The sequence below is a fragment of the Dasypus novemcinctus genome, chromosome 6, assembly GCF_030445035.2.
Source record: "Dasypus novemcinctus isolate mDasNov1 chromosome 6, mDasNov1.1.hap2, whole genome shotgun sequence".
Classification (NCBI taxonomy): domain Eukaryota; kingdom Metazoa; phylum Chordata; class Mammalia; order Cingulata; family Dasypodidae; genus Dasypus; species Dasypus novemcinctus.
Window position 1 is genome coordinate 14,457,261 of NC_080678.1, and position 27,881 is coordinate 14,485,141.

General features: G+C 48.0%; 1 protein-coding gene and 1 long non-coding RNA gene across 2 annotated transcripts; both read left to right on the plus strand.

Moving 5' to 3' along the window:
• Nucleotides 1-570: 570 nt before the first annotated feature.
• On the plus strand, nt 571-21,508 carry LOC139439078 (putative DMBT1-like protein). Its single transcript, XM_071215540.1, has 11 exons — nt 571-1,021; nt 2,429-2,458; nt 4,750-5,070; nt 5,628-5,654; nt 7,094-7,126; nt 9,088-9,247; nt 10,783-11,000; nt 13,582-13,623; nt 15,774-15,803; nt 16,316-16,469; nt 21,256-21,508. Exons 1-11 carry the CDS (start codon nt 571-573, stop codon nt 21,506-21,508), a joined length of 1,719 nt encoding a protein of 572 aa, XP_071071641.1.
• Nucleotides 21,509-22,377: 869 nt separating this feature from the next.
• Nucleotides 22,378-23,878, plus strand: LOC139439212 (uncharacterized). The gene is made up of 3 exons (XR_011648984.1): nt 22,378-22,516; nt 23,299-23,331; nt 23,847-23,878. It is a non-coding gene; the product is annotated as an uncharacterized lncRNA (long non-coding RNA).
• Nucleotides 23,879-27,881: the final 4,003 nt, after the last annotated feature.

Consider the following 27,881-nt stretch of genomic DNA (forward strand, 5'->3'; position numbering starts at 1 on the left):
TTTTCTGAGTTATAAGGGGGAAGGTGAACACACACACACACATAACTGAAAGCACTTCATAAAATCCCAAATCACTGCACAAATTATTTAGAATGTTTTTTCTGCATTTAGTCAAAAGAAATCGGCACATGCGTCTGGCAAAATGCATACTTAGTTAATGGACTTTTTGGGCTAAATGATGTTTTGGCAGTCCTAATGATTATTCTCTGCATGTTCGGACATTCAAGGAAACAAAAATAGTAGGTCAAGTGACAGATGGATGGAGTGTTGGCCTCAGGCGGCCGATGGGCACAGCCTGGCCTGTGCTGCCAGCGCAGGTGAAGAACCCTGGGTGGGCTGGCGACGCACGCAGTACCTGGGGGGAGTCTGGACACCCTGTGCTGGGCTTAGAGAGAAAAGTGTGGGAAATCTTTTCTCGGCTAGAGAGGAGGAATCCTTGTTCATCAGAGCCCAGAGATCCTCACTGTGTTTGCCTGTCTGAGCTAGAACCAGATAAACAGTGCAAGAAAAGTGGCTGGGTGCTGAGTTCCACCAAGCTCCATTGCTCAGTGGGGAGACCCGATTTCCAGCATGGAACCGGCCGGCCCCGGCTCCCCTCCCAGGTCCTCCAGCCCTAATGGTCATGGGGGGGCAGGGGATGGGCAGCAGCTCCTGGCACGTGTGCAGCGTTTCCAGAGGAAACTCACCAGGTCTCTGTCTGCAGGGGACTGGCCGGAGCTGCGGCTGGCGGGCAGCTCGGGCTGGTGCTCTGGCCGCGTGGAGGTCCTCCACCAAGGGGCCTGGGGCACCGTGTGCGACGATCTGTGGGACCTGAATGAAGCTGAGGTCGTGTGCCGCCAGCTTGGGTGCGGGCAGGCCGTGTCCGCCCTTGGGAAGGCCCACTTTGGCCCAGGCTCAGGAGACATCCTCCTGGACAACCTCCAGTGCTCCGGGGTGGAGCGCTACCTGGGCCAGTGCGCCCACTCGGGCTGGTCGGAGCACAACTGCGGCCACCACGAGGACGCCGGCGTCATCTGCTCAGGTAGCCCCTCCCTTAGGCGGTCCAGCTGGTCCCAGGGTGCTTCCAGACCACCTGCTAGCATCTGGAGTCAGCCAGGGGCAAAGGCAGCGTCCTCAGACAGCTGCCATTCGATTTTCACTTGGTTTATTCTGTCCTGGGCAAATACACAAGATTTTAACAGCTAGCCTCCCAGGAAAAGCACCTTCAGATTTAGTAGTAAGAATTACCAACACTACGTGTGCTTTACTGAATATAGACGTATGCAAGAAACATTTATTATGGGAATTTTTACAGCGAGTATATCAAGATCTTTTATTTAAAGAGGCAGCCTAGGGTAGTAAAACCAAGGCAGACGTCAGAGGCATTCACACCTGAGTGTGAATTGCGGGGCTGATGCTAACCCTTAGGCTGTATTTGGGCAACTTTTAAACTCTTGGAGCCTCAGTTTTTTCATCTGTAAAATTAGAGATGAATTGCTCTTTTGCAGGATTCTGTAAAGATTAGAGATGTCTTTTATAAAGCCCTTGCACAATACCTGTCAAAGAGCAAAGGCTAAATAATTAAGAAGTCTTACTTCCATTTTCCCACCTCATCACAACCCCAACAAAATCAGTAAATTAAGATGACTAATTTTAATTGCCTTGTGATAGTAAAACCAAGGACAAAAACTTGGATTTACTTGTGGGAAAAATTAGCTCACTGTAAATTAATTGCCTCTGGAATGCTAACTGTTAATAACCCTTTCTGATAATGAGATGCTTTGGGGGTAAACTAACAATCATAACACTTGATGTGGCTTGAAAGAATCAGTGAGAATCACTCATGGTGGCTCTTGCTGCATAGAGTTGCCCATATGAGAAGAGCCTAGTTGTGTATCAGTACCTGCTAGCTGTGACTTTTAACCTGAGGCATCTACTTCAAACCATTGTTTCTTGTTGTTTGTGACAGGGAGAAGTGGGGGAGGTTCTTGTTTGCTGGGACATTCATTTGCCTGTCTGTTTGCTTTGTGGCATCTTGTGATGTGTGGCCCATCTAGCTTAGTTGTAACCTCACAGGCTGTGTTACTCCCTAGTTTCAGATATTTTGGAGGATTATTGTCTAAACCTGAGATGCCCCAAAGACTCTCCAAAGTGGAACTCACCTGCTACAAAACCAATAACTTAAGTCAGATCACCCCAAAAGTACCCTTGGTATTTGATGATTATCTGGCGGTTTTCTCATAATGCAGAACCAGATCAGCAACCAGAGAGAAGCTTAATTTTGTGATATTGATTAACCTGATTCCCCCATTGCTATGTTATTTCAGGGGACTGCTTTTTTCCCATATCACAGTAATAAACACTTATGAAGATGTAGTTTGAACCATGACACTCAGTTGTCAATGTCAGGATTTACAAAAATACTAACATTTATTCTCTTTATCAACAGATGCTGAAGAATCAATTGTTAACAGTCCAGGTAGATTGCGCCCTTTGTTGGGTGGGATGTGGAACCAGTTGAATACTAACTGTTCTTGGTATTTCCTTGAGCTGTTTATTCTTCCAGCTCAAAAGTCACTCCTTATCTAAACTGCAGAGATATTTACGCCCTTGAGATGCCGTTAGAAATTCTTTTTTAGAATTATTTTTTATTTTTAACATGTGATGGTGGCTTTGTGCTTTTCTTTTTTTAATGTCCATGTTTTGTAGAGATCTGTGCAGGAGTGAAATGGCATTTCAGAGTCATTTTGCATACTGTCATCCCTCTGACTCAAATGCCTTTCCCCAACGTGTCCCTGACTTGCTTCTCATTTTTTAAGAGACGTTTTCCCAGCCCCTTCCTCTCTATCATTCTCTTCATAGCATCCTGACCCTTTCCTTCACTGCACCTACCACTAGGTGGAATAAGGCATTGAACCAGCATCTACATTTTGACTAATAAATAGATGCTAGACCCCAGTGGGGCAGGAACCATGTATTTTGGTTCACAGCTGTATCATCAATGCCTGACATGAAATCTGCTGAAGAAATACATCCTGCAATTCAAAAACATTCATATTTCAGGCACACAGTCTCATAAGTGTAGTCATCGGTATCAAGAACTCATCGTTAGACCATCCTTCTTCATTGGTCTTTGCTGTTGCACTTGGGGGATTGTTGCTGTTCCATTGGGGAATGTGACGGAGCTCCCCTGGCTAGGAATTCAGCACTCCCTCAGTTGACGTTTGTAACTGTAACTACTACAAAAATACCCAACATATATTGGAGCATTTTTATGTACCCTATATTGTGACTAGTAATGGAAGGAATTGTAGCATTGATGTGGAGAAAGTGGCCACGGTACTTGCTAGAGCAGGGAGAGGGAGGAGGAGATGTGATGTGGGGGCATTTTTGGGAGTTGGAGTTGTCCTATATGATATTGTAGGGACAAACGCTGGACATTGTATGTCTTGCCATAGCCCACTGAATGTACTGGGGGAGAGTGTAAACTATGATGTAAACTATTGTCCATGTGGCACAGCAGTGCTCCAGGGTGTCTTCACCAAATGCAGTGAATGTGTCACAATGATGAGGGAGGTTGTTGATGTGGGAGGAGTGGGGTGAGGGGGTTGGGGGGTTGCGGTCACTCCTCGGGCTGAAGTGTGGTTTGCTGGCCTGGCGGGGGAGCAGCCGCAGTCCGCTGCCCCCATAATAGGGTGGCTGGTCGGACTCACCGCCACCCCTGAAGGGAGCTCGGCATGGGCGCAGAGTGCCCTCGGGTCTCCCCTTCTCGGCAGCCATGCTTCCGCGGCCGCCCCTCCTCCCGGATAGCGCCACACGATGCCTTATGAGGCAACACCCTTCTTCTTCTTTCCCCCTGCGCAGGCGCAGGGCGGAAAATTCCATTCTGCCCTTTTCCCTCCCCCCGACAGCAGCAACAGCCAGGCGTGGGCGGGAAACTCAAGTCTGCCCTCTGCCCCAGCAACAGCAGCCACCAATCCCTAAACCCTGCCACTTCCCCCAGCAACAGCGACAGCCAATCCCTAACCACCACCCCTCCCCCTTCCAGTACCTCCCACTGACCTTTCTCCGGCAACCAATCAGAACAGGGCGTGGCTTCGACCAATCAGCCTTCCCCAGCCCCTATAAAACTGTTGCCTCTCCCTCAATAAAGTGGACTTGTGTGTTTACCTTGTCTCGGCGGTAGTTCTTCTGCCGTGCGCCCTCCAGTCCTGAGAGCCCCCGACAAGGGCCTGGCCTCCCTTGTCCCCAGTTCGTCGCCTGCTTCTCTGGGCGACCCCCTCGTTGCCGGCTTTGCCGGGCGACCCCGTCAGCCGAACCGCGCAACCCCTGTGAGACCGACCCCTCGTCTGCTGCCGGACTGACCCCTCGTCCCAAGCGGGACCGACCCCTCTTCCGCAGCCAGACCCCACCTCTACCAACCGAGCAAGCCGTCGCAGGGGGTATATGGGAACCTCTTATATTTTTTGAATGTAACATTTTTTGTGATCTGTGTATCCTCAAAAAAATACAATTGAAAAATTGACGGGCGTGGGGAGGTAGGGAGTGGTGTATATGGAAATCTCTTATGTTTTTAAATGTAATGTTTTGTGTGCTCTAGTAACTCTAAAAAAAGATAATTAAAAAAAAAAACATTCAGAGACGCAGGACGAGCAAGCCCCTGGCTCCGGGGTCGTGGCCGCTCCTCCCATCACCCCCCCGAGGCTTGGTGCTGGCCTACTCCCAGGGGAGCTGTCTCGGGGGCTCACACCCACATCTCTCTGTCTGCAGGGGACTGGCCGGAGCTGCGGCTGGTGGGCGGCTCTGGCCAGTGCTCTGGCCGCGTGGAGATCCTCCACCAAGGGGCCTGGGGCACTGTGTGCGACGACCTCTGGGACCTGAACGATGCTGAGGTCGTGTGCCGCCAGCTCGGGTGCGGGAGGGCTGTGGCTGGCCCCGGCGAGGCCTACTTTGGCCCAGGCTCAGGAGACATCCTCCTGGACAACCTCCAGTGCTCCGGGGTGGAGCACTACCTGGGCCAGTGCGCCCACCTGGGCTGGTCAGAGCACAACTGCGGCCACCACGAGGATGCCAGTGTCATCTGCTCAGATAGTGCCCTCCACTCGAGAAATGATTTCTGATGTCTCTGCCTCCTGGATGAAACGTTCATCCATCCATCCATCTGCTCATTCTTTCATCAAACAATCCTCAAGCTTCTCCTTTGAGCCAACCCTGGGCTGGGACACATGTCTTCCCATGGTCAGCTCCCAGGGATTAACAGGGAGGTCCCAAATTTCACAAGCCCCACCTGCTGCATGACCCGGGCAAATTCCAGGACCCCACCCCAGAGGGCGTGATTAACTATTTTTGGAAAGGGACATAGGAATCTGCATGTTGGCTAGGAGTCCAGGTGATTCTGCAAAAGAGAGGCCCAAGGTCATCTGGCCCTGGCTGCCTTGGGTACCTAGCTGCTGTGCCCCTCCCCTAAGGCCGAGAGCTCTGGTCAGAGATGAGCTGGAGCTGCCCATGGGGAGTTCTGGGGCTCTAGATTCCATGCCAGAAAGGTTGCCATCCTCTGTCCTTTTCCCCACACCCACGTCCTTGTCACCCCAGTTACCCCATTGCTAAAGAGAATGATCTATTGCCTTTCTTTATGCACTCAGATGCAGAAGACCTGCCTCCTCCCACATGTCCAGGCATGTCTGCATTTTTCTGGTGCAGGCAACTTTCCAGTAATAACAAACAAACAAAAAAATAGCAAATATTTAGAAATGCTAATAACCAGACATTGTTATGAGTCCTTCACATATTTAACATGTTTAATCCTCAGAACAGCCCCTTAGGGTAGGCATTTTGATATTCCCACTTGCCAGGTAGGTAAACTAAGGCCTAGAAAGTTAGTAATGTACCCAGAGCTACCCAGTGGACATGCACCCAGGCTACCAGTGCCCTTGACCACCACACTTCCCCACTCATTGGCTCCAGCCATGGAGAGACCGAGCAAGTGTTTTGCTCAAATTATTGCAAATCCTCAGCACAATTCTGCGAAAAAGTATGATACTATGTATTTTACAGAAGAAAACTTTGAGATTCACAAGGTTAAGTAACTTTCCCCACATCCTTGAGCAAGTGAATGGTGGAACCAAGCTTTGCCACTGAGCAGTCTGACTCTAATGCACATGCTCTTGGGCCTCTCATGATTTTTGTCTATTTTCAAAGATCTTGTAATTTAATGATTGAGTGATATTCATCTGTAATAAAAACCAATGATTAGAAATATCAGACCAATATATGCAATGTAAATTCTGAAACACTGCTGGAGGTAAATGAAAAGGCATTCTGCTTCATTGCAACAGACATTTCTGAGCATCTGCTCAGCAGCAGGCATGATGCTAGAGATTCTGTGATTCTGCCTAAGTTAGTTTATTTAATCTCCACAGTTAAAGATTAGGGCAGCCAAGCAGCCTGCCCAAGATAAATTAACTATAAAGTGGCCGAACTGGGGATTTACAAACACACACAGCCTCAGAGAAGACATACATATCATCCAGGGGTAGACACATCTCTCTTAGACAATTGCCTAGAAAAGACCCAGTATGTTTGGGGCACTTTGGGGAGGTGGTAAGACTAGCTTTATATGTTGGGGTCATGAATGAGAGAAGAAGGACTATCTAGAGTAAAAGGGCCAAGGGCAAGTTCAAGGACATTGGAGACTCAGATAAAGGCTTATCTAAATCATTTTCTCATTTTATGTAACTGAACTAAATGGATGATGGGGAATTGAGGGGGACAACCTTGAGTAAAATGACCCATGCTGGTTATCTTTGGCTGCCCCCAAACTTCGTTACTTAAAATAATTACCATTTAATAATAGGTCCTGGTGTTGTGGGGCAGGAATTTGTGCAGGGCTCTGCTGGGAGGTTCTTCTGCTCCATATCACACTGATCTCAATCACTCAGTTGTCTCCCCTGGTGACTGGGCTGGTCTCAAGTGGCCAAGACATCTTTGTTCACACGCCTGGTGCCTGGGTGGGGGCAGCAGGAAGGATAGACTCAGCTGGGGCCTCTTTCTTCCCCTGTGGCCTCATAACTTCTTCACAAGGTCTTCCATGCAGAGTGGTCAGACCTTCAGCAAGGTGGTCCGGGTCCCACAAGCGAACCAGATCCCAAGAGACAGAAAGTGGAGCTGCTTTCTTAAGGCATGGCGTCACTTCCACTGAATTCTGTGGGTCAGAACCATCACAGAGTCCCCCAGAGTCAAGGGATCTTCCCCCATGCTGAGAGGCAGGTCAGGGAGTGTGTGACCTTCTTTAATCTGCCCCATGACCTGAGAGAACTCTCACTTAGCACCTTCAGGCTTTTCTCAGTTTGCCCTAAGTGCACCGGTGCTTCTGAGGAAACTCCACATTTCACAACCTTGTAGATGACAATAAATAATTTTCCAGGAGCAGTGGTAAGTGGCTCAAGTGACTGGATTCCTCCTTCCCATATGGAAGGTCCTGGAATCGGTTCCCAGTGCCTCCTAAAAGATGAGCAGACAGTGAGCACAAACAATGAGGTGGGGAGAAATAAAATAAATCTTTAAAATAATAATGATAATAATTTCCCCTGGATGTCATCATAATCTCCCTTTTTTCCCTCTAGGACTTTCTACAGCTTTTCAGGAGCATGTAACAGGTAGTGACATGTTTTAAATCGCAATGCTAACTCTGTTCTCAGGGAATCATCACGGCAGGCACCAGGCAGTGTTCCCAGGATTTAATATGGAAAGGAGACAGGGTGGTGTGGGAGGGAGTGGGGGGACAGGGTCTGCTCCTCTGCTTCCCATGGTTCCTTGGGCAAGAAGGCCAGGGCAGTCTGGGAAAGGAAAACGTGAATCTGCCTGGGCCAGAGTAGGCTGGAAGAAGGGAAGAGGCAGGGGTGAATGTGGCTCCATCCTCAGCCTGTCTGCTTTGGGCACAGTCCTGCAGTGAGCACCAGCCCATCATCCCCTGCCACAGGATAGCTTTGAGGAAATCCAGAATCTCAGTGTAATTCTGCCCTGGCCATGGTTATTGTAACGTACAAAAGCAGTCAGTGATGTGACTATAGGACAAGGGGGTGGTCGCCACTCCCTCCCATCCATCTCACAAACTCTCAGTCTCTCTCTCTCTCTCTCTCTCTCTCTCTCTCTCTCTCTTTCCCCTCCCCCCATCTTCCTCCCTCCCTCCCTCCAATAACCACTGAGATGAACAAGAAAGACTTGAAATCTATGGGATTCTGTGAGGATTGCAAGTGGTTTGGGGGGAGAGAAAAGAGAAGGATATAAAGAAGAAAAAGCAAGATACTTCATCATTTAGGGATGAGGTCAATAAAGTATATTGTGTTTTCAAATTTCCTCTGAAGTGATTTGATGCTGCTTTAAAAATGTGTGTGTGAGTGTATAGCTATCTGTACTAGCATGAAAGAATTAGATTTCATCATGATATAGTTTAACTCTTATAAATAGAAAGACCTGTAAGTTCCAATCTCAGAGGAGATACTGAGTTAAAGGAAAAACAGTCTACCCAGCAAAAGTAGTTTAAAAAAAGTGCTTAAAGTGAGCCCTCCATTCTAACCCCTCAACACTGTCTATAACAGTCCCTTTCTTGTCATCTCTAATTTCATCAAACCCCAAAGCTGTTCTGGATGCTCCTGCTCCCCAGACCACCTCAAGCCCCCCTTGCACAGGCACGTAAAGCCTCTGTCTCTTTTTCTCCCTTTTCCAATCTCTCCTTAAGTGGATCTACTCTGCCTCTCCAACAAGCAAGAACCCTTCCCTTTTAGATACAGGAGGAGCAATAAACAGAGAGGACAAACGTAGACCATGTAGATCGAGCAGCAGGGAGCGAGGAAAGGCAAGGCGCACTCACTCCTTGATCCTTTTTGACCCATTAGAATTAGATTGAATGGACTCTGCTTCCCAAGAGATATTTAGGCTAAAGATTTAGTCAGACCACTTGTGTGTGTGTGTCCATCTAGACAAACTGCTGTCCAACTCCAGCAGGCCTTTGGGTGTGAGCTTGTCACCACTGGGATTGCACTCCAGCCATGCCAGATTTGTGCACAAATGGCATTGTGGGGACACATCCTGACATTCTTTTTCCTCTTGTTTCAGAAGGAAGTAGCTCTTGTGGAGGGGTCATTTCTTTTCTCTCTGGCTCATTTTCCAGTCCACGGTATCCAGAAAACTACCCAACAGATATCCAATGTGTTTGGGAGATCCATGTCGATAAAAAATTCCACATAGAGCTCATGATTCCAAGTTTGAAGTAAGAATATAACTTTTTTAGAGAGAGTTCTATCTAAACAAGGATATTAGTTTGTGCAATTATAGTAAAAATACTTTTTTTAGTGGAAAACATTTATGGCAAAACCAAAAGAACATAAACTTCTAGAGTCTTTCTAAGTTGAAGTTTGGGTTGTGTAGTGCTATTCAATGAGTTAATTCTAGCTTGGAAATTTCAGTTAGTGGCTTATTTTCTAACCATATTTGGTTTATTCTTATTTTAATAACTTTTCTCTTGACTTTTTCCTAAAAATATCACAAAAACCTTTCTTCCTGGTTTTGTCCTTGTACACTGGGTACCAATATTTTTCTTCTTTGACCTCCTTTTTCCTTTAAATAAAATTTAAACAATGAGAGGCCTTCCATATACACACATTATCTAACTACTCCAGCCATGGGCCCTGCATCTTCTAGTGGTTTCTGCAAAATGAAAGGAAGCCTGAGATATCCTTGTCTCATCTCTTACATGAAGAGATAAGTTTTCGAAATCACTGCAATTTTTTTTCTCCATGACACAAAATAATATGGCAATTTTTTTAGTACTGGCTGCATGTCCAGGCTCTGTGCTATCTACTTTACATGCATCATCACAGTCCAGGGTCATTACAGCCCTGTGAGATAGATGCTCTTGTCATTCCCATTAGAGATGGGGAAATGGAGGCTCAGAGAGATTAATTTTCCCGAGGCTAAACCATCTAGGTCTGTGTGATATCACAGCCCCAGCTCTTTACCAAGAGCCCCAGCTCTTCATCCCAACTTATAAGTGAAGTCTGCACAAAACCGTTATTCTTTTTGCATGTGACACATATCATGCCACCAACACAGCAGTACTGCAGAATGCTCTGATAACCAGTTTGTGGTATGTACTGGTTGGTTGCTCAGTCATGACTAACCCATGACCATGGAGTCAGACCATTCCCTAAGCCAAAGAATGTCCTAGAGACAGGTTATCTTCATTGATTAAATCCCTAAGGACATGTAGCCCATGAGGTAAGAGCCCCGACTCCTCAGCTCCAAAGTCTATCTTGTTATCAGTTATCTGTTGCCTCAAAGTCATCCCTCATGAATAATTGCCAAACTTCAAATACCCTTCCATTTGTTGCTATTGTTTTTATTCTAACATCAAATTTGGTCTCTCCAGGAATTGGGGGATCGAAAACATGAAAAACAGAGATAAGAAAATCTGGCTTGGATGGTCATCAGGAGTGATATGGCTCTTAGGAATTTATGTGCATGGTATATCAGTATTGCCTAATGTTCCGTATAGATTGCGATTGGACAAAACCATTATGATTTTTAAACTTTTGTCAAAAAGCTGAAACCATAAACTTCATACACCCCTCTGGCAAAGAAAAGAGTTCTGAAAATGAGGCATCTGAAAAACTAGTAGTTCATATATGAATGTACAATTTATGCATAATCCAAAGATTTGATCCCTCTAATTGTCACACTTTTTAAACTTTAAAATCTAGAAAGTTTCTAACCTGCCATTATCCTTTCATTTCTGTTTCCTCTCAGACTAGAAGATATTTTTGGGTGTCCCTATGACTCAGTTGAAATCTTAGATGGCCCCAGAATTGCCTCACTCTCCATGGGGAAGTTCTGTGCCCCGGTAGCCGTGGTGTCTCTCTCCTCCTCAGACATCATGACAGTGGTGTTCCGAAGTGATTCCTTGATAACCAACACTGGATTTTATGCTTTCTTCAATGCAATTCCACAGAATGAAGGGGAGTCAGGTAGGAAGTGTCAAGGAGGTGTTTGGTCTTTAAAACAGAACCATTTTCCAAGTTGAGGAGTTTGCATATTAGCAGAGGCTTGGGTTTTGTCCGAAAAGACGCCCATATCTAGCCCCGTCAAACCTGCGCCCCATCAAACCTGCTCCATTCCTGCTAGTTTTTCCCAGGAAGAGGGCCGCCTGTGCAGCCAATATGGAAATGACCAGGCTACTCCCTTCCCTGGAGAAGAATCAAATTCTCTAAAGTGTCCTTTGGCTGCTGGGCCACCTCCAGGCTCTTGGGAGCTGTCCAGGGTGCTGGAGTCCAGAAGTCGAACTCTCCTGTGGTGAGATTCTGCTTCCCTCCACCAGATGGCCCATTTCATGCCTTGTGTTCATTGGACCCTAGAACCACCCAAACGAAAGGCTTGGGGACTCCCATCGGCCATGGCCCTACAGGCAGTCATTCCCGAGCCAAGCTCAGTTTGCATCCTACAAGCACCTAATCTGCCCCTCTTGGGGCCTCTGGTGCTCAGATGCCCCTGCAGGAACCCCAAGAACTATTTCAGGCCACCAGAAAACCAGAGAGTAAGTCCCTGGCTGCAGTTTTGGGGGTATTTCCTTTTGAGTTAGAAAACTCCTAGGTTTGTACCTCAAAGGCTTGTTTGAGACCCTCCCCTGGGAAGGCAGAGTAAGTTCCAGCATTTGAAATCCAGACCACTCTCAGGCTCAAGGCCATCATTTACTCATCCAGCAATGAAAGTGCTGAGGTTTTACTAGGAGCCAAGCCCAGCTCTAAGTGCTAGGGACAGAGGCAAGCAGAACAACTTCTGCCTCCTTTTTTATTTTTTTAAGAGATTACATTCTCTCTCTTTTTTAAAACATTATTTATTATTTCCCCAACCCCAAGATGGCTCCCTTATGATTGCTTGTTGTCTGCTCATTGTCTGCTCAGTGTCTGCTCATTGTCTGTTTGTTTCCTCTGGAGGAGGCACCAGGAACCAAACCCAGGACCTCCCATGTGGGAGGTGGGCACTCAACTGCCTGAACCACATCTGCTCCTGATTTTACATTCTAGTGTGTGTACAGGGTGGGGGACGGAGACACAAGAAACAATGGAAAAATCAGTGAGCAAGATGATTTCAAGGCAGTGATAAAGAACTGGGAATTAAAAGGTTGCATAGTTAGAGAGAGCTTGGGGTAAGCAGAGGCAACTGCAGATTGGATGGGAATGGATGACTTTTCTCAGGAGGTTCCAGGATGAAACACAGCAAGTGTGAGGGCCTCAGGGCCTTTGGTTATATTGGAGAAATAGGAAGGAGGCCAGTGTGTCAGAGCCTGTGGGCACAGGAAGGGAAGGCCATGCCTAGAGTGCCTCCAGGAGATGGCAGGCAGTTCCGACTGCCACAAGCATGTCAGCTCAGAAATAGCCAATCCCATTTAGCTCTATGAATTCACAGAGTGTGCCTCTCCAGGGTTTAAATCTTCACTTAGCCAAGCACAGCTGATGCATCAAAAAAAAGCAGCTTGGAATTCTCTTCCCCAATAGCCCAGCATTGTGACCCCTAGAAAAACCTACCCTACATGGCCAGAGCCAAGATATGCCAAAAGCTGAGGTTTGCTTTGTAGTCATGCTCCCATTGACTTGTCACCACAGGCCTCTCAGAGAGACATTACTGGAGTCCCCATTTTACAGATGAGGAAACTGAGGCCCAAGGAGATGAAATAGCTTGTCCAAGGGTACACAACCAAGAAGCAGCTGGCCACATGCACCCTCTATCTCACTCTAAAACCCTTAAGCCCAACTCATCATGGAATCAAGATAGCTTGAAATCTTTGCTCTACTTAAAACTTCCCCAAAAGGAAAATAAATCATGCTCTGTTTAGAAGGTTGGACCAGCACCAAGGCTGGCAGGCAGCTTGGGCAAGTGCTCAGGCCATGTGGAGGTCCTCTACCAAGGGACCTGGGGCACCATGTGTGACAGCCTGTGGGAACTGAGTGAAGCCAAGGTCGTGTGCCACCAGCTGAGGTGTGCACATGCCATTGCCACCCCTGGGAAGACCCACTTTGGCCCAAACTCTGGAGACATCCTCCTGGACAATGTTAATGGTCAGGAAGTAAGAATCACTTTGGCCAGTGCCCCAGCTCTGGCTGGCCAGACCACACTGCGGCCACCATGAAGATGCTGGCATCATTTACTTGGGTAGCCTCTTCTCCCATGTTAGGTTCTTTCTGATGTTTCAGCCAGCAGCAGCTTAGTGAAGGGCAGAGTCCATGCACAGGGCAGGGTCAGGGAAGCTAAGAAAAATGGCCCAACAGGTGAGTATCCCTTCAGCCAGGTAGACAGAGAACACCAAAAGCCTGTCCCCATCCTGAAGACGAACACACCAGGACCACACAAGTAGCTGCCCTTACCTCCACAATCTCTCCCAGGTCCAAAGCTGCTTTACCAGGGTCTTAATGTGCCCTTGTTCTTGTTTATATGGCATGCAACCAGCTCAAGACTTGACCACGCTAAAAGAAAAATCACTTCTGTAACTTTGTAGAAGTTAATTTCAATGTGCTAAATTTACTTTTGTTTTTATGTTTTTCACTCATGCAGATGCTGGGGCCTGGACTCCAGATGTGAGCCCCACCCCTCCAGGTAGGTTGGACTGTGTGAACTCCCACTCTCTGCAAAGGTAATAAAAATCTGACCTCGACCCTGGCCTGGGGGATAACGGCCTAGACTACTGATTTCCAGTGCTGGCCACATACTAGAATCACCCAGGTAGCATTTACAATTCCAGATGCTCAGGCTGCACCCCAAACCAGTCACATCAGAATCTCTAGGGTGGCCCCAGGCATAGTCATTTTAAAGCTCTCCATGGGAATCCAATGTGCAGGCAAGCTTGAGAACTAGTGCCTCAACAACAAGCTAAAACCCACATTGCCCAAATGCATGGTGCCCAACAGTCTTCTCTCTGGATGACAAAGCAAGGAAAGGCAGGAGAGGAAAGGAGGAGAAAGGTTGCCTCTTGGGACATGGCTTAGAAAATCAAAACATGCAGGAAAACAAAGGTGTCATTGAATGCCAAGAATAGACTGATGGTGAGAAATTAGCTGCTTGGGGCTCTGCTGTGGGCCTCCACACCTCAGCCAATTCAGTAGGGGTGGGAAAGAGGAAACCTTCTTCAGGCAACCTACTCAACATTACAGAGTGGCTATGACCTTCCAAACTCGCGATTCCAGCCGGATTCAGAGTACCTGTGTTCCTGCTTCTATAGCCACCCTGCTCCCTGGGAAGGGGTCTCAGCTGCTCACACCCCTGGCCTCTGGCACCCTGAGCACTGCCAAGCCTCTTTCTCCCTGCCTCTGCCCAGTGACGGCTGCCACCACTGCCCCTGGGGGGGGGGGAAAGGTCAGGGACACACCCTGTGGTGTCTTGGAGCAAGGGAAGATGGCAGCTGTACCCTCTGGGCTTGTAGCACCATGGTACCCTTGGTGGGACACTCGGCTGGAGCCTCTTGTCCTCTCTGAGCAGGCACCTGCATCCTAGAGTGGAGGCTGCTGTCCCCTGGGGCTTGCCCCTCTGCTGGGTTGGGGTGGTAGGCCCGTGGGAAAGTGAGATTGGTTTCTCCAGCCCAGGCCACGGCCCTGCATTTTCATTTTGCACTGGGCCCCAGTCCTGGAGAGGAGGCATGACACAGCACCTTTTGTCAGGGATCACAAACAGCTGAGCTCTGTCAGCTGGCCTGTCCCATCTTCCTCAGGGCTCATCAGAGAGCTCTGTGCCAAGGTCCTCTGGGATCCTAGGGTTTCAAACCTCAAGGCTTTTCTCTGCCTTAATATCCCTTTCTGATGCAGATATACACAGCTAATGGGAAAGAGAATGGGTCATGGGATAAAAGAAACTAGAGGAGAAAGGGACTCATCGATGTCTAAATAGAATTCCACTCTAAACATCAATTCAGCTAACCAGTTATTCGTGCAGCATTGTGTACCTACTTAGGCCCAAAAAGGAAGGATTTTGTCATTCAATTCTCAGAAAGAACTCTCTTGTATTAAGCACTTTAACTAGAGAAAAATGAGACACTTCAGGTTGAAAGAATTCTTTCTTCTGCTATCAAACACCCTTCCTGGCAAAAGCCTGAGCAGAGCAGTCGGTCAGTGGCATCTTCAGCTTCACTGTCCTTCAACTTGCAGTGAGGTTGACAGAGGAGGGACATTGAGAAGCAGGAATTCTCCAGCGCAGTCCATCCATTTGCTTCAAGCTCCTTCCCCACTAAGCCCTTAGGGTAAAATTCAAACAAGTACCACATTCCAATAAAGCCTGCCCTGCAGTGAGAACTGAGGATACATCTAGAATACTAAGCAGTAAGCTATATCGTCATCAAAGCCAAAGGACCACCTGAAAAGAGCAAGAAGGTGCCCTTGAGCCTGACTTTTCTCATCTAGGCTTTCAACTGCTGGGGTTTTTCCTTCCTGGATTTCAGGACTCAGTTACTTTCTACAGACTCATAGACACGGCCATTAGCCTGATGATGTCACTGTGGGTAATTCCTAGTGACCAGCTGATCTCAAGACAGCCCTTAGTGGACCTTATCAAGTAAGAGAGAACAAGTCCTGTAACTCAGCGTCGTCTGGGGTTTCCTGGTGAATCGATGGAGAGAGGGGAAAAGGTCCATCCTTCATCATGCCTGCACCACTTGTCACGACTCGAGGAGTAGTAGGCTCATCCCTTTGCACGCGAGTGTAAGATGATTTTATGGTGCTCAGGGGTCTCCTGATTTTCTGTGATTCTGAGTTTTGCAGCTGCCATCCCTCAAGCCCCTGTTCCACAAGGTAACTCATTTTCATTGAAAGTGTAACCTGTAAGTATTCAATCGAATGGTCACTTTGATAAGTCATGAAAGCAGAATAGACGTCTGTCTTTCCCCAGTCGCATAAGAGGAAGGATGAGTGAGGTGGACCCCTCACAAATGGGTGGCTTGTCCACATCTGAACTGAGCTGGTTTGCCAAGCAAGGGACGGGGGAAGGCATTCATGAAGTTGAGGCAGAACCCCCCACACTTGCCACATACGTATGTTCAATCCCGTTCCCATCCCCACTGCAATCCACTGCAGGAGCTGCGCCCGCCCCCCCGGGCCTCCACCCTCCTTCCCCCTCAGTCCCTCTGGCTAGTATCAGTACAGTCACTCCCACTAGCCGTGCCACAGCTGCATCCACACCAGCAGGGTCCCCCGTGTTGTGAATCCGGACTGTTGAGATGGATGAGATTCTGGATTCTGTCCCTGGGGAAATGCAAGGTGCAGGCCTGAAGAAGCCACCGTGGGTCCCTCGTCTGCTCCTACAGGTGGAAGTACCGATTGTGGTGGAGTCATTTCCAGTCTCTCCGGCTCCTTCTCGAGTCCTTGGTATCCGACAAACTACCCTACTGACATGGAGTGCGTCTGGGTGATCCACGTGGCTGAGAAGTTCCACATAGAACTGACGATCCCAACCCTGAGGTAAGCAGCTTGGCCCTTCACCTCACAGGCCAGACTAGACTTGAATCCATGTTTTCCTCAAAGAGGTGGCCCTGTCCATGGGACGGATCCTTCTGGGTGGGAATCTGTCTAGTCATCTGGGCTTAGAGAGTCCTTTAATCATTTAGTTCCACTTCCTAGGCAGTGCCTAAGTGCCCCATGAGCATCCCCAGCCCTCAGCTGGAGATGCCCCTGGGGATACCCCGTCCCTTCACCCTCAGCCGGCTCCACTTTGACGCGCAAGCGTCTCCCTCTGTTCTTTCTCATTCCCACTGAATGACCTTCGTTCTTCCCAGTAATACTGGACAAAACAAAGCCAGTTCCTCTTCTCTTCAAGAATTTGTACCATGTCCTCCTAAGATTGTTCTTCTACAGATTAAACAGCCACAGCTCACTCATTGCTCCCATCAGGTACCATGTACTTCCTACCTCTTTCTCGAACTATCCCCCATTTTTAAAGGAGTCACCCTATTTTAATGCGTATTTATTTATATACATATATATTCATATGCACATACATATACACAGCTCACTTTTTTATGAATATGGCATTACCTCTCCTAATAACGTTTACCCCAGTTTCAACTTTCTGCGGACTTTGTCAGGGTTTATCCCAGACATCTGCCCCTGCTTTCCATTTGTGTTCATTGACTACAGTCATCAAAGGCCTGGATGGTTAAATGCTGCCTTCAAAAAATGTAAAATGCTTAAAAATAAAAAAACAACAACAAAGTAAAATGGATAGGCAGTGTAGAGAACGGCAGATCCAATTAGATTTATCTGGTAGCTAGAATTCCTTTTAAATATAGAGGGCACACAGCTATGTCAAGGGCATTATGTATTATGAGCAAAATTTATTTCTCATTCGTTCGTTCATTTATCATTCATCCATGGGAATTGGGAACTCCATGTTTAAAATCTATGAAATTCGCATGTCTAGTATTTTGGGATACAGAGAATCACTTAATCACTTTATCACTTCTGGAAAGTGGTCATTCCAAACAGCTCTAATGGCGCACACTCCCTGTAATCTCAAACTTACTATTCCAACATGTGTTCTGCTATAATATTGGAGCGCACAAATAAAGGAGCTGGTAAACATGTTGCCTAAACCCAGAGCTTAGTTGCTGATTTGCGGGTTTTGATGTTTTTAAGTCTAGGTTTATTTATATTTGTTTTGTCCTTCTCAGGACATTAAGTTAGTTACTATGGAAACCAGTGGTTCTCAGCTGGGGGGTGATTTTACCCTCCAGGGGGCAAGTGACAACATCTTGAGACATTTTTGATTGTCGAGACTTGGAGGCAGAGGGGAATACCACTGGCATCTAGCAAGTAAGGTCAGGGGTGCTGCCAACTACCCTGCAACGCACAGGTCAGCCCTCACCACAAAGAATTATCTGGTTCAAAATGTCAATAGTATTGGAAAACGGACTTGGCCCAGTGGTTAGGGCATCCATCTACCACATGACTCGTGTGGAGCTGGCCCACGCACAGCGCTGATGTGCGCAAGGAGTGCCCTGCCACGCAGGGGTGTCCCCGCGCAGGTGAGCCCCACGCGCAAGGAGTGTGCCCCATAAGGAGAGCGGCCCAGCACAAAAAAAGTTCAACCTGCCCAGGAATGGTGCCGCACACATGGAGAGGTGACACAACAAGATGACACAACAAAAAGAAACACAGATTCCCGTGCCATTGACAACAATAGGAGTGGACAAAGAACACGCAGCAAATAGACACAGAGAACAGACAACTGGGGTGGGGGGTGAGGAGAGAGGGAGAGAAATAAATAAATAAATCTTTAAAAAAGAATGTCAATAGTATTGAGAAACCCTGGTTTACCCTGAAGCAGGCTCTGTTATTTGATATCACAAGAGCTTTGTTTCACCCTCCATTTGTAAAAATTACATATGTATGTAAAGTGTGCTGTTTCATTCTTGCAAGTGGCATGTGTCCAGTTTTCTGATGAAATGATTTCTGAGTTTGCATGTCACCTGTTACTGCCACACCACTATCCGCTTACACACAAATGTTAGCAGTTGCTTTTTCTTAAAAACTTTAAGGGCTAGTTCAAGGTCCTGGGTTTTTATTTCATTGGAACAGATATGTTTTGCCCTGAGCAGCTTTTCTAGTCCAGTACTCAGTTTGTGTACTAATTATATTCACTGTGCATGTATATATTTCTAAAGCACATGACATGTGCGTCAAAGGCTACTCACTCTTATTTAAATGCAAGTGTTCATATCTCACAACTTTATCAAGTTAAGAAAATGTTGATGTTCTTTAAATGTGCATTTACTGAGCACCTACTCTGTCTGGGCCCTAGTCGAGGGCTGGACTTACCGTGCCAAACAAGACAGATAGACAGGATCCCAACCCTCATGGACTTTACCTTCTAGATATGGAGACAAGTAGTACTCAAGAAACCAATAAATAAAGAGGACAGCATCAGGTAGGGATAAGTAGGTAAGTGCTATGAAGACAACTCCTACACACACATATACGTGGAAGGAGGACAGAGAGTGAAGGGGAGAAGTCCGTTAGTAGGATGCGCAGGGGCGACTTGGCTGATCACTGAGTTGGATGAAACACATCATAAAAACCCTCAGTTTGAACCAGACTATTGTGTGGCATTGGCAGAAAGAGTCCTGCCCAACAGGCCCTCAGAGCTTGCATGCTGTCCCCATTTCCCACTGCTCAAGACCTTTCTGAGTTTTACTCAGTGGGAGGAGCATTCAGAAGAATAGACACCCAAGAGGTGTCTAGGACAGCGGGCTACTTTTCCCTTTTTTTTTTTTTTAAGATTTATTTATTTATTTATTTCTCTCCCCTTTCCACCCACCCACCCCGGTTGTCCACTCTGTGTCTATTTACTGCATCTTCTTTGTCCGCTTTCTGTTGTTGTCAGCGGCATGGGAATCTGTGTTTCTTTTTGTTGCATCAGCTCTCTGTGTCTCCATGTGGGCAGCACCATTCCTGGGCAGGCTGCACTTTTCTTTCACGCTGGGTGGCTCTCCTTACGGGTGCACTCCTTGTGTGTGGGGCTCCCCTACGTGGGGGACACCCCTGCGTGGCAGGGCATTCCTCGTGCGCATCAGCACTGCACGTGGGCCAGCTCCACACGGGTCAAGGAGGCCCAGGGTTTGAACCGTGGACCTCCCATGTGGTAGACAAATGCCCTAACCACTGGGCCAAGTCCGCCGCCTACTTTTCCCTTAACCATCTGCAAACTAATGTCAGTTGAGATCACTTGTGCTTCAAGATGTACACAAATTGTGCTTAAGCCTCTGCCACCACCCCATCCCCCATCCAGTGCTAAGTCCAAAGTTCTCCCTAAGATTCTTCAATCCCCAGGGATTTCCATTCTCATGATCATTTCTTATTTTGATTTCCTCTTCCCATGGAAACTAGCTAGAGTCTCCTTCCACTGTTCCCCTCTCCTCTCTGCCCTGCACTGACCTTATGTGAAACATGACCCCTTTTCCTTATTCCCATCTTCCACCCCACACAAAACACCACTTCTGCAAGGCATTCAGTGTGGGGCAGCAGTCACTTAAGATTTGGAGTTACAGAAGAGGGGGTTATACATTGCAAGCAAAGAACTTAAAATTGAATATTAGACACCATGTAGCCAAGCTCTTTTGCCAACCATCCCTGTTCAGAATTTCCTACTAGCTACATTTCTCTACAGACTCAAGCCTTCTCCAAATTTCTCATCTTCCCCCTGCCCCCAACCTTATTCTTTCCCTTTTCCTCTCTCCGATTCAGTTCCATCTCCAATTTTCTCTCCCCTTTTTAAGCAGAACAAACTTGCTATCCCTTTGTTTCCTTGATTCCTTTAAGGCAACACCTAAAAAGCCTCCTCTTTCATTCCTAAAATAATCTATCAGTGTACTTCTCTTAACCAAGAGACTTTCCCCCCTAAGGAAATTTTGGGTCAGCCATTAAAATAATTTTTTAAGTGCTACCATTCTCATATCAGTCATCCATCCATCTTACCCTTTTCTCAGGCCCATAAACTGATCATTGTAGTGCAGTACTCTGTGTGCTGCATCACCGAGCCCCGGCTACATGGCAGGTAACTAAGCACTCTGCACATGCCATTTTGTTTCAGCTTGGCTATGAATATAGCCCCATCTCTTAACATAAAGAAGGGAGGGACTACCTCTGCCTGGGATATGAAGAAAGGAAGGAGTTGAGTTGGGGACAGTGACACAAAGTGGTGACATTGGAATAGGACCTTAAAGAATGAGTGGGTGAACACCATGTAGCAGGGAACCATAGGGAACCAGGTGTGTTGACCAATGTGTCTGCAAGGAGATGAGGCTAGAGGTAGGACTGGCCTGATGAAAATGTCAAAGCTAAGAAGTTTGGGCTTTACACTGTAGGGAGAGTTTGAAGGGTTTTAAGCCAGTCAGCCACATGATCAGATTTGCCATGTAGAAAGTTGACCCTCAAGGTAAAGGGAGAGAAGGTTTTAAGCGGGAGAGACCAAAAGCCAAGAGGCCACTGAAATGGACCAGGTGAGGATGCTGAAAGGAGAGGAGGTGCCTCAAGGGAGCTGGAAGTGGTAAAATCGACTGGACCTGGTGACTGGAGGGTGATGGGAATGTGTGGTTGGAAGGAGGTGGCAGGGTTGGAAGCAGGTGGCAGGGTTGGAAGGAGGGGGCAGGGGTGATTGCGGTCTCTGGATGCTATGTCAGAATGATGAATTTAATGTAAAACCTTCCCATGGGTTCCTTTGGAAAGATTAACTTTGCCCTCACCTCCGCAGATTGGAGGACATCTCTGGGTGCCCTTACGACTTTATTGAAGTGTTTGATGGACTGCAAGTTGCCTCACTGTCCATGGGCAGATTTTGTACTGGGGCAGAGCTCACGTTCCTCTCCTCTGCCAACATCATGACCGCGGTATTCAGAAGCGACGCCATGATCACCAACACGGGGTTTTATGCGCTGTACAGCGCCATTCAGCAAGATGAAAGAGAAAGTGGTGGGTATCCTAACCCGTACTGTGGAGAGAGGTGAATCTAATTTGGGTTCTTCCCCTTTAGAAGGGGAAATGCAGGGTTCCCCTTCATCATGACATCCACTAGGACACTAAAAGCCCCCCAGCCCCCACCCTTCATCCCTGTGCTGCCGCTGTCACTTTCCTCCACCAAAACATCCTGGCTGAAGGAGCAGGTGGCTGATGCCTCAGCTCATGCAGTGGCTGTATTTATAGATGCAGGACCCTAATGAGGGCTGAGGGACTCCTCCTCCTCTAACAGAAGAGAAAATGCAATCAGGTAAGTCAGAAGGAAAACAGCGAAGAAAAAGTCCTTCTCGAACAAAGGTATCTCCAAACAGCTAGCACCAGCCCACTTGCTGCCAGCAAATTCAAATCAGAAATCATCCAAAATCCTTGTAGGCTCTGCAGCAGGATGTGGGGAGCATTCCTGAGCTGTCCGTGGCTTATGATTAGAGTGCGCATTCAATTACCCTCCAGCCAGGATACTGCTGGGAGTTAGAAGGCACTCTAAAATAATGAGCCACTACTAATCGATCTGCAGCAGCCGTCAACCAGGACTGTCCCAGGAAAATCAGGACTTAGAGTCCTGAGTGTCCTGCCTAGAGTGCTACAGGACAATGTGCCCACTCGCTGGAAGGAGTTTTCCAGCCGCAGATGCTCCTGGAGTGTGGGGCAGCTCCCCAGCTCAGGAGCTCCTGTCTTCCTGTCCCCAGGTGTGTCCCTGCAGCTGGTGAACGGCCGCCACAGGTGTGAAGGCCGGGTGGAAGTCTCCTACAGCGGTACCTGGGGCACCGTGTGCGATGACAGCTGGGACCTGATGGACGCCCAGGTGGTGTGCCAGCAGCTGGGCTGTGGCGAGGCCCTGTCGGCCCCGGCTCAGAGCTACTTTGGCGGGGGCACAGGCCACATCATGCTGGACGATGTGCAGTGCGTGGGGAGCGAAGCCAAGGTGTGGCAGTGCAAACATAACGGGTGGCTCACCCACAACTGCGGGCACCACGAGGACGCCAGCGTCATCTGCTCAGGTGGGTGCCCAGCAGCCCACAACAGGCCTCTGCAGGGACAGAGTCTCAGCTGCCAGCAAGCAGCCTTTGGGAGGGAGTTGTCAACACCAGCAGGCAATTGCTCGGAGACCAGCCCTCGGCTTCAAGTCATCTATAAGGAAATTTGCTTAAATTTGCTGTGTCGGCAAAATAGTCGTAGGCTTCATCTGAAAATCGATAGTCATTACATAGAGGGTTGATACCACCAGACATTCCCTTCCTGTGATGCTTGCCGCCATGCTTCTGACAATCCCCTCTGAATAGATCCAGTAGCTGGTGTCCAAGGAGTGCTGCACCCATGCCAGGCGCCGGGCCACACCCGGTGCAGTCGTAATCTCATTTACTCTCCCAGCCTCAGATGCTATTGGAATCCTCTCTTGACGGCTAAGGTAGCAAAGGCACATCCAAGGTGGCACCCAGGCCCGTACTCTACACGCATTATCCCCCCAGGGACTTAGTTAGCAGCTGTGCTCCACTCTGACTATTCCACTTCTGTTCCTAAAGACAAGGACATCCCCACACTGACCCGAAGCAAATGAGCGGCACGTTTCGTTTGAGCTGTCACGTGGCTGAAAGGCGAAGTGTGCCCCCTCACCCAGGGGCACTGGCGGGGGCTGCCACTCTTTTACCCAGCGTCCAGGGCTGTGGATCCCACTTCCCCAGCTGCCCAGGACCGAACATTTTTGATCATGGAAAAAGTGCCTGACTTTTTGTTTCTATGGATTATGCGATGTCTTACTCAGTCCGTTACTGTCTTTGAACAGGTGCTGATGGCAATCCCAAAGTAGGCCCAACAGGTATTGCTTTTCCTTACAATTCAACCAGTCACCAGGTCCCTGGTGTGTGTGATTCCTGCCTATTGTTTAATCCCGGGGTTGGAGCACGGTCCATTAAATACTCTGTTGCTAATGAACAGAAGCAATGCAGTCCGCTGGGTTGACAGCATGGTGGGGTTGGGGGTGCAGCAGAGGGCAGGGAGAGAGGTAGGACAGGTAGTTAAGGTTCACCAGAACTGACCACTGGGATCCCTGGCGTCAGCACCTACAAGGAAGAGAGCGCCAACTACCTGCACTGCTGCGCACACAGTGAGGTGTAAGGAAACGGAAATCCCAGGGACGGCCCTAACTAGCAGGCGTGCTGCACCATCTTCACACTTGGTGTGCAATTGTCCAACTTCTTGGGGAGACAGAGTCATCTCTGCCCATGGGGGCACAGAGAAATCATCTCCTAGCTTTCAAGCATCGACGTTTTTTAGTATGTTAGAGGATGGATCTGGATAAAATTCTTACTCACAGCATCATGTTTGCTCTAGGTATCTCCATAGACTCGAGTGGCGACAACTCCCCAGGTACTTATGTTTTACGTAAACTCTTTCCATGGCTTTATATTTTTTGCTTTCAGTTTTAGCACTTCTTGTGACTAGATGAGTGTTCTTTCTCCCTTTTATTTATGAGAAGCTGCTCCAAAGAGGGTACTTTGACAAATTCTCCAACAGATCCAATATTTCACCCATAAAATGACTGCGTAAAGCAATCTTGGTCTTGATCTCAGTTAGGAATTATATGTAACGCAACTGGGGCTCTTCTATACAAGCTATTTTATAACACGCCATACTGGGAAAGGATACTTTGGCTAGTTTGTCTTTGCACCACTTTTACTAAAGTGCATGTTTAGACCCCTCTGTGTAAATGAGTTCGTTGAGCCCTTTCAACTGTTTGTAATATGTCACTATCCTTTTCTCCTCACAAAAACCCTGTGTATTTATTACCATGTGACCCAGCAATTCCACCCCTAGGTATGTAGCACAAAGAATGGAAAGCAGGGACTTGAACAGATACTCATACAAGGTTCATAGCAGCATTATTCGCAATAGTTAAAAGGTGGAAGCACCCCAGGTGGCCACCAACAGATGACTGGATAAACAAAATGTGGCATACCCATGCAATGGAATATTATTCAGCCATGAAAAGGAATGAATCTCTGATATATGCTGCCACATGGATGAACCTTGAAGACATCATGCTAAGAGTAACGAGGCAAACAAAAAAAGACAAATGTTGTATGATTCCACTTGGGTGAATTATCTAAAATAGGCAAATTCATAGAAACAGAACGTAGATTAGTGGCTAGCAGGAGCCAGGAGGGCAGGAGGGTTGGAGAGTTATTGCTGAACGGGTACAGAGTTTCTGTTTTGAGTGATGAAATATTCTGGAAATATTATAGATAGTGGTGATGGTTGCACAGCCTTGTGAATGGAATAAATGCCACTGAATTGCACACTTAAAATGGCTGAAATGGAAAATTTTATGTTTTATACATTTTGCCACAACAAAAATTTTTCCAAAAATCCCACAACTTTGACAGGGCACATGAAATGCTCTTCATCTGCCAAAGGACAGGGGCGTCTCAGAGCACATTCTTCAGTTATCGGCAAAAGCAGTCCTAGAACAGGTTTTCCCTCCTGCCTTTGCTTCATCCCCTACTGACCCCTCTGAAAACACTGGCCGAGGTCAACATTATCTTCTCACAGGGTTTCTTCACTGTTTCTCACAGATGAAAATTTCCATTGCGGTGGTTTGCTCACAAGTAAATCGGGCTCATTCTCCAGCCCTTGGTATCCTAAATATTATCCGTTGAATGTGGTGTGTGCCTGGGACATACAAGTGGATATCGGGGCTCATGTCAAACTTACATTTGACGTGGTGAAGTGAGTAAATATTTCCTCCTTTTCCTATCATGTTTCCTTAGTAATGCACACCAGTTTTACACCCCATCTGTACCCTGAAAGAATGCTCTTCCACATTTAACTCTCAAAAGTGAGATAAGTCTTTGGAGTACTTTGCAGTAACATTAGTCAGAATTTTAAAGGCACAGAACTTTTAACCCAGCAATTCCAGTTCCGGGAATCTGGCTACAGAGAGAGCCTCCTGTCACAGAGGATGATCATGGCAGCCTCGTATGTAGCGAGCGATTGGAAACAGCCTAATTGCCCCCCAGTAGGGGAGCAGTAAAAGAGATTTGGGTGCATCCATGTATTGCTGGCGCTCACAAGGTGTGTTGGTATGGAATGATCGGCAAGAAAATCATGCTCAAGGGGTACAGGATGCTGCCATTTGTGCTTAGACCGCCTCAGAGAGGAAATGAAAAGAAACTGTTCAGTGTAGCTATTTCTGTGAAGGGGAGATTTACTTTTCACTGTGTAACCAATGCTTAAATTCTAGCCCATGGACTCAAAATACATATTCAGAAAATAAAATTGAATTAAAACTTTAAAAATTGAAAGATTTTTAGAGACAAGAGGATACGTACTGCCCATGTAAATGGGGTCATCATTTCCTCTTTCCTGTGGGAAAAGATGTAGGTTTTAGACAGCTTTTCTAGCCGCCTTCCTGCACCACTCTGGGCAATACCTAGCGGGAGAAAAGCCGCCAGTGCCTCGTGTCTGAGTGTTATCCTTGCTCTTCGCTGAATGGAAAACTTCTATGGGTGTCCGTACGACTTCATTGAAGTCTTTGACGGGCGGCAAAGCGAATCCTTCTCCCTGGGGAGGTTCTGCTCTGAAGCAACCCCAGTCTTCATCTCCTCCTCCAACCGCATGACCGTGGCGTTCCACAGCGACGCCGTTACCACCAACATCGGCTTCCTGGCGTCCTATGAGTCTCTTGTGCCAGATGGAAACGATACTGGTAGGTCCATTGGTCATTTTAGCCCCTGGTCCATGCTGGGTGTTGAGGGTGAAAGGCAGAGGGCAGGCGCGGCCGGCTGGACACCCGGGCTTTGAAAGGGCAGGTGTGGTGTCCCGGGTTCTGTCGTTTACTCCCAAGATGAGACCTGGTGAAAGTGGTCGAGCATCTAACACTGTCACGGAAACGAGGTGTGCACAGTGTCACCCGATGTCAGAGGCACATCACACCTGTTCCGGGAAAAGATGCATGACTTCCGCCGTCTTTAAGCCTGTGTCATGCAAAACGCACACGTGTCTCCTCTCACCTGGCTTAAAGAGCCCTATTCCACTCTCAGGGCGGGAGCAGCCAGCCTGGGCGTGCGCGGGGCTTCGCGCTTAGCCCAGGCCTTGCCGGGGCCTCCTTTGATCTCTGTGAAATAGACGATTGACCCACCTGGGGAAAGACCTTTACGTTCTGTTAACTGGCATTGACGTGAGAGCCCAATCCCTGAGGACCTTCGTAGCCGGCTTTACCTCACAGTGCGTCTCCCCCCAAGTCTAAAGGATGGAACCCCCAAAGCCAGCCAACTCAGGGGGCTGCCCAGGCCGCCCTCCGGCACAGCGACGAAGGGGACGCAGGGCAGTGACCAGAGCGTGTGTGGTTTCCCAGATGTGGCCCTCAGGCTGGCCAACGGCAGCCACCGGTGCGAGGGCCGCGTAGAGCTGCACTTCAACGGCAGCTGGGGGACGGTGTGCGACGACGGCTGGGACCTGCGTGACGCCCAGGTGGTGTGCAGGCAGCTGGACTGCGGCCAGGCCATGTCTGCCCTCGGCCAGGCCCGTTTTGACCGCGGCGTTGGCCCCATCGCGTTGGATGACGTGGAGTGCACGGGAAATGAAACCCGACTGTGGCAATGCCTGCACGGCGGCTGGTTCTCCCATAACTGTGGCCACCACGAGGACGCTAGCGTCATCTGCTCAGGTGGGCGCTGGCCCTGCAGGCTCTGGGGGTCTTCCACCCCACTGAACTTAGAGCAGAAGGGAAGGTGGGGTGGGGGCCTGTTGTCCAAACCTCAGTCAGATGCCCCTGCACATCCCTGCCGTATCTACATACTGCCCAGACCATAATTGTCTCTTAATGCCAATAGGCCATGCCTAAAGACAAACACGGTGGCAATAAAACCATGCTCAATCATTTTAAAATTCAAATAAACAAGGAGCTACTTAATCTGATCTAATCAATTCATGCCTGAGTACATCTCAAAATATCCTTAATCAGAACGGAACTAAATATACATTTTTGAATTTTAATAGGATAAATGCACAACTCTTAAAATAGAAGATGCATTGCCTCGATCCTTTCACATTCCACCAGTGATAGGAGGGACTCCTTTGGGAAGCATCCTTTAGTTGAACGCCCTCCTTTTACAGGAAACAAAGCTCTCTCCCGGTCACCAAGCTGGGAGCCCATATCCTGTTGGGCTCTTCTTCCTCAGTTTTACTCCAGCTGAGTTTCTGCAAATAAATTCAGTCGTTGGAATGAAAAGCCTTGACTTTCTTGGCATCCTCTGGGTTTGACTAGGAAGTGGCAAACTGGGTTATGAGCTAGATGTGGCAGCAACCCTCTGAGATAGGAAGAAAAGGACAAGGATGGGGGTTGGGGGAAGACATGCTGGAACGTTC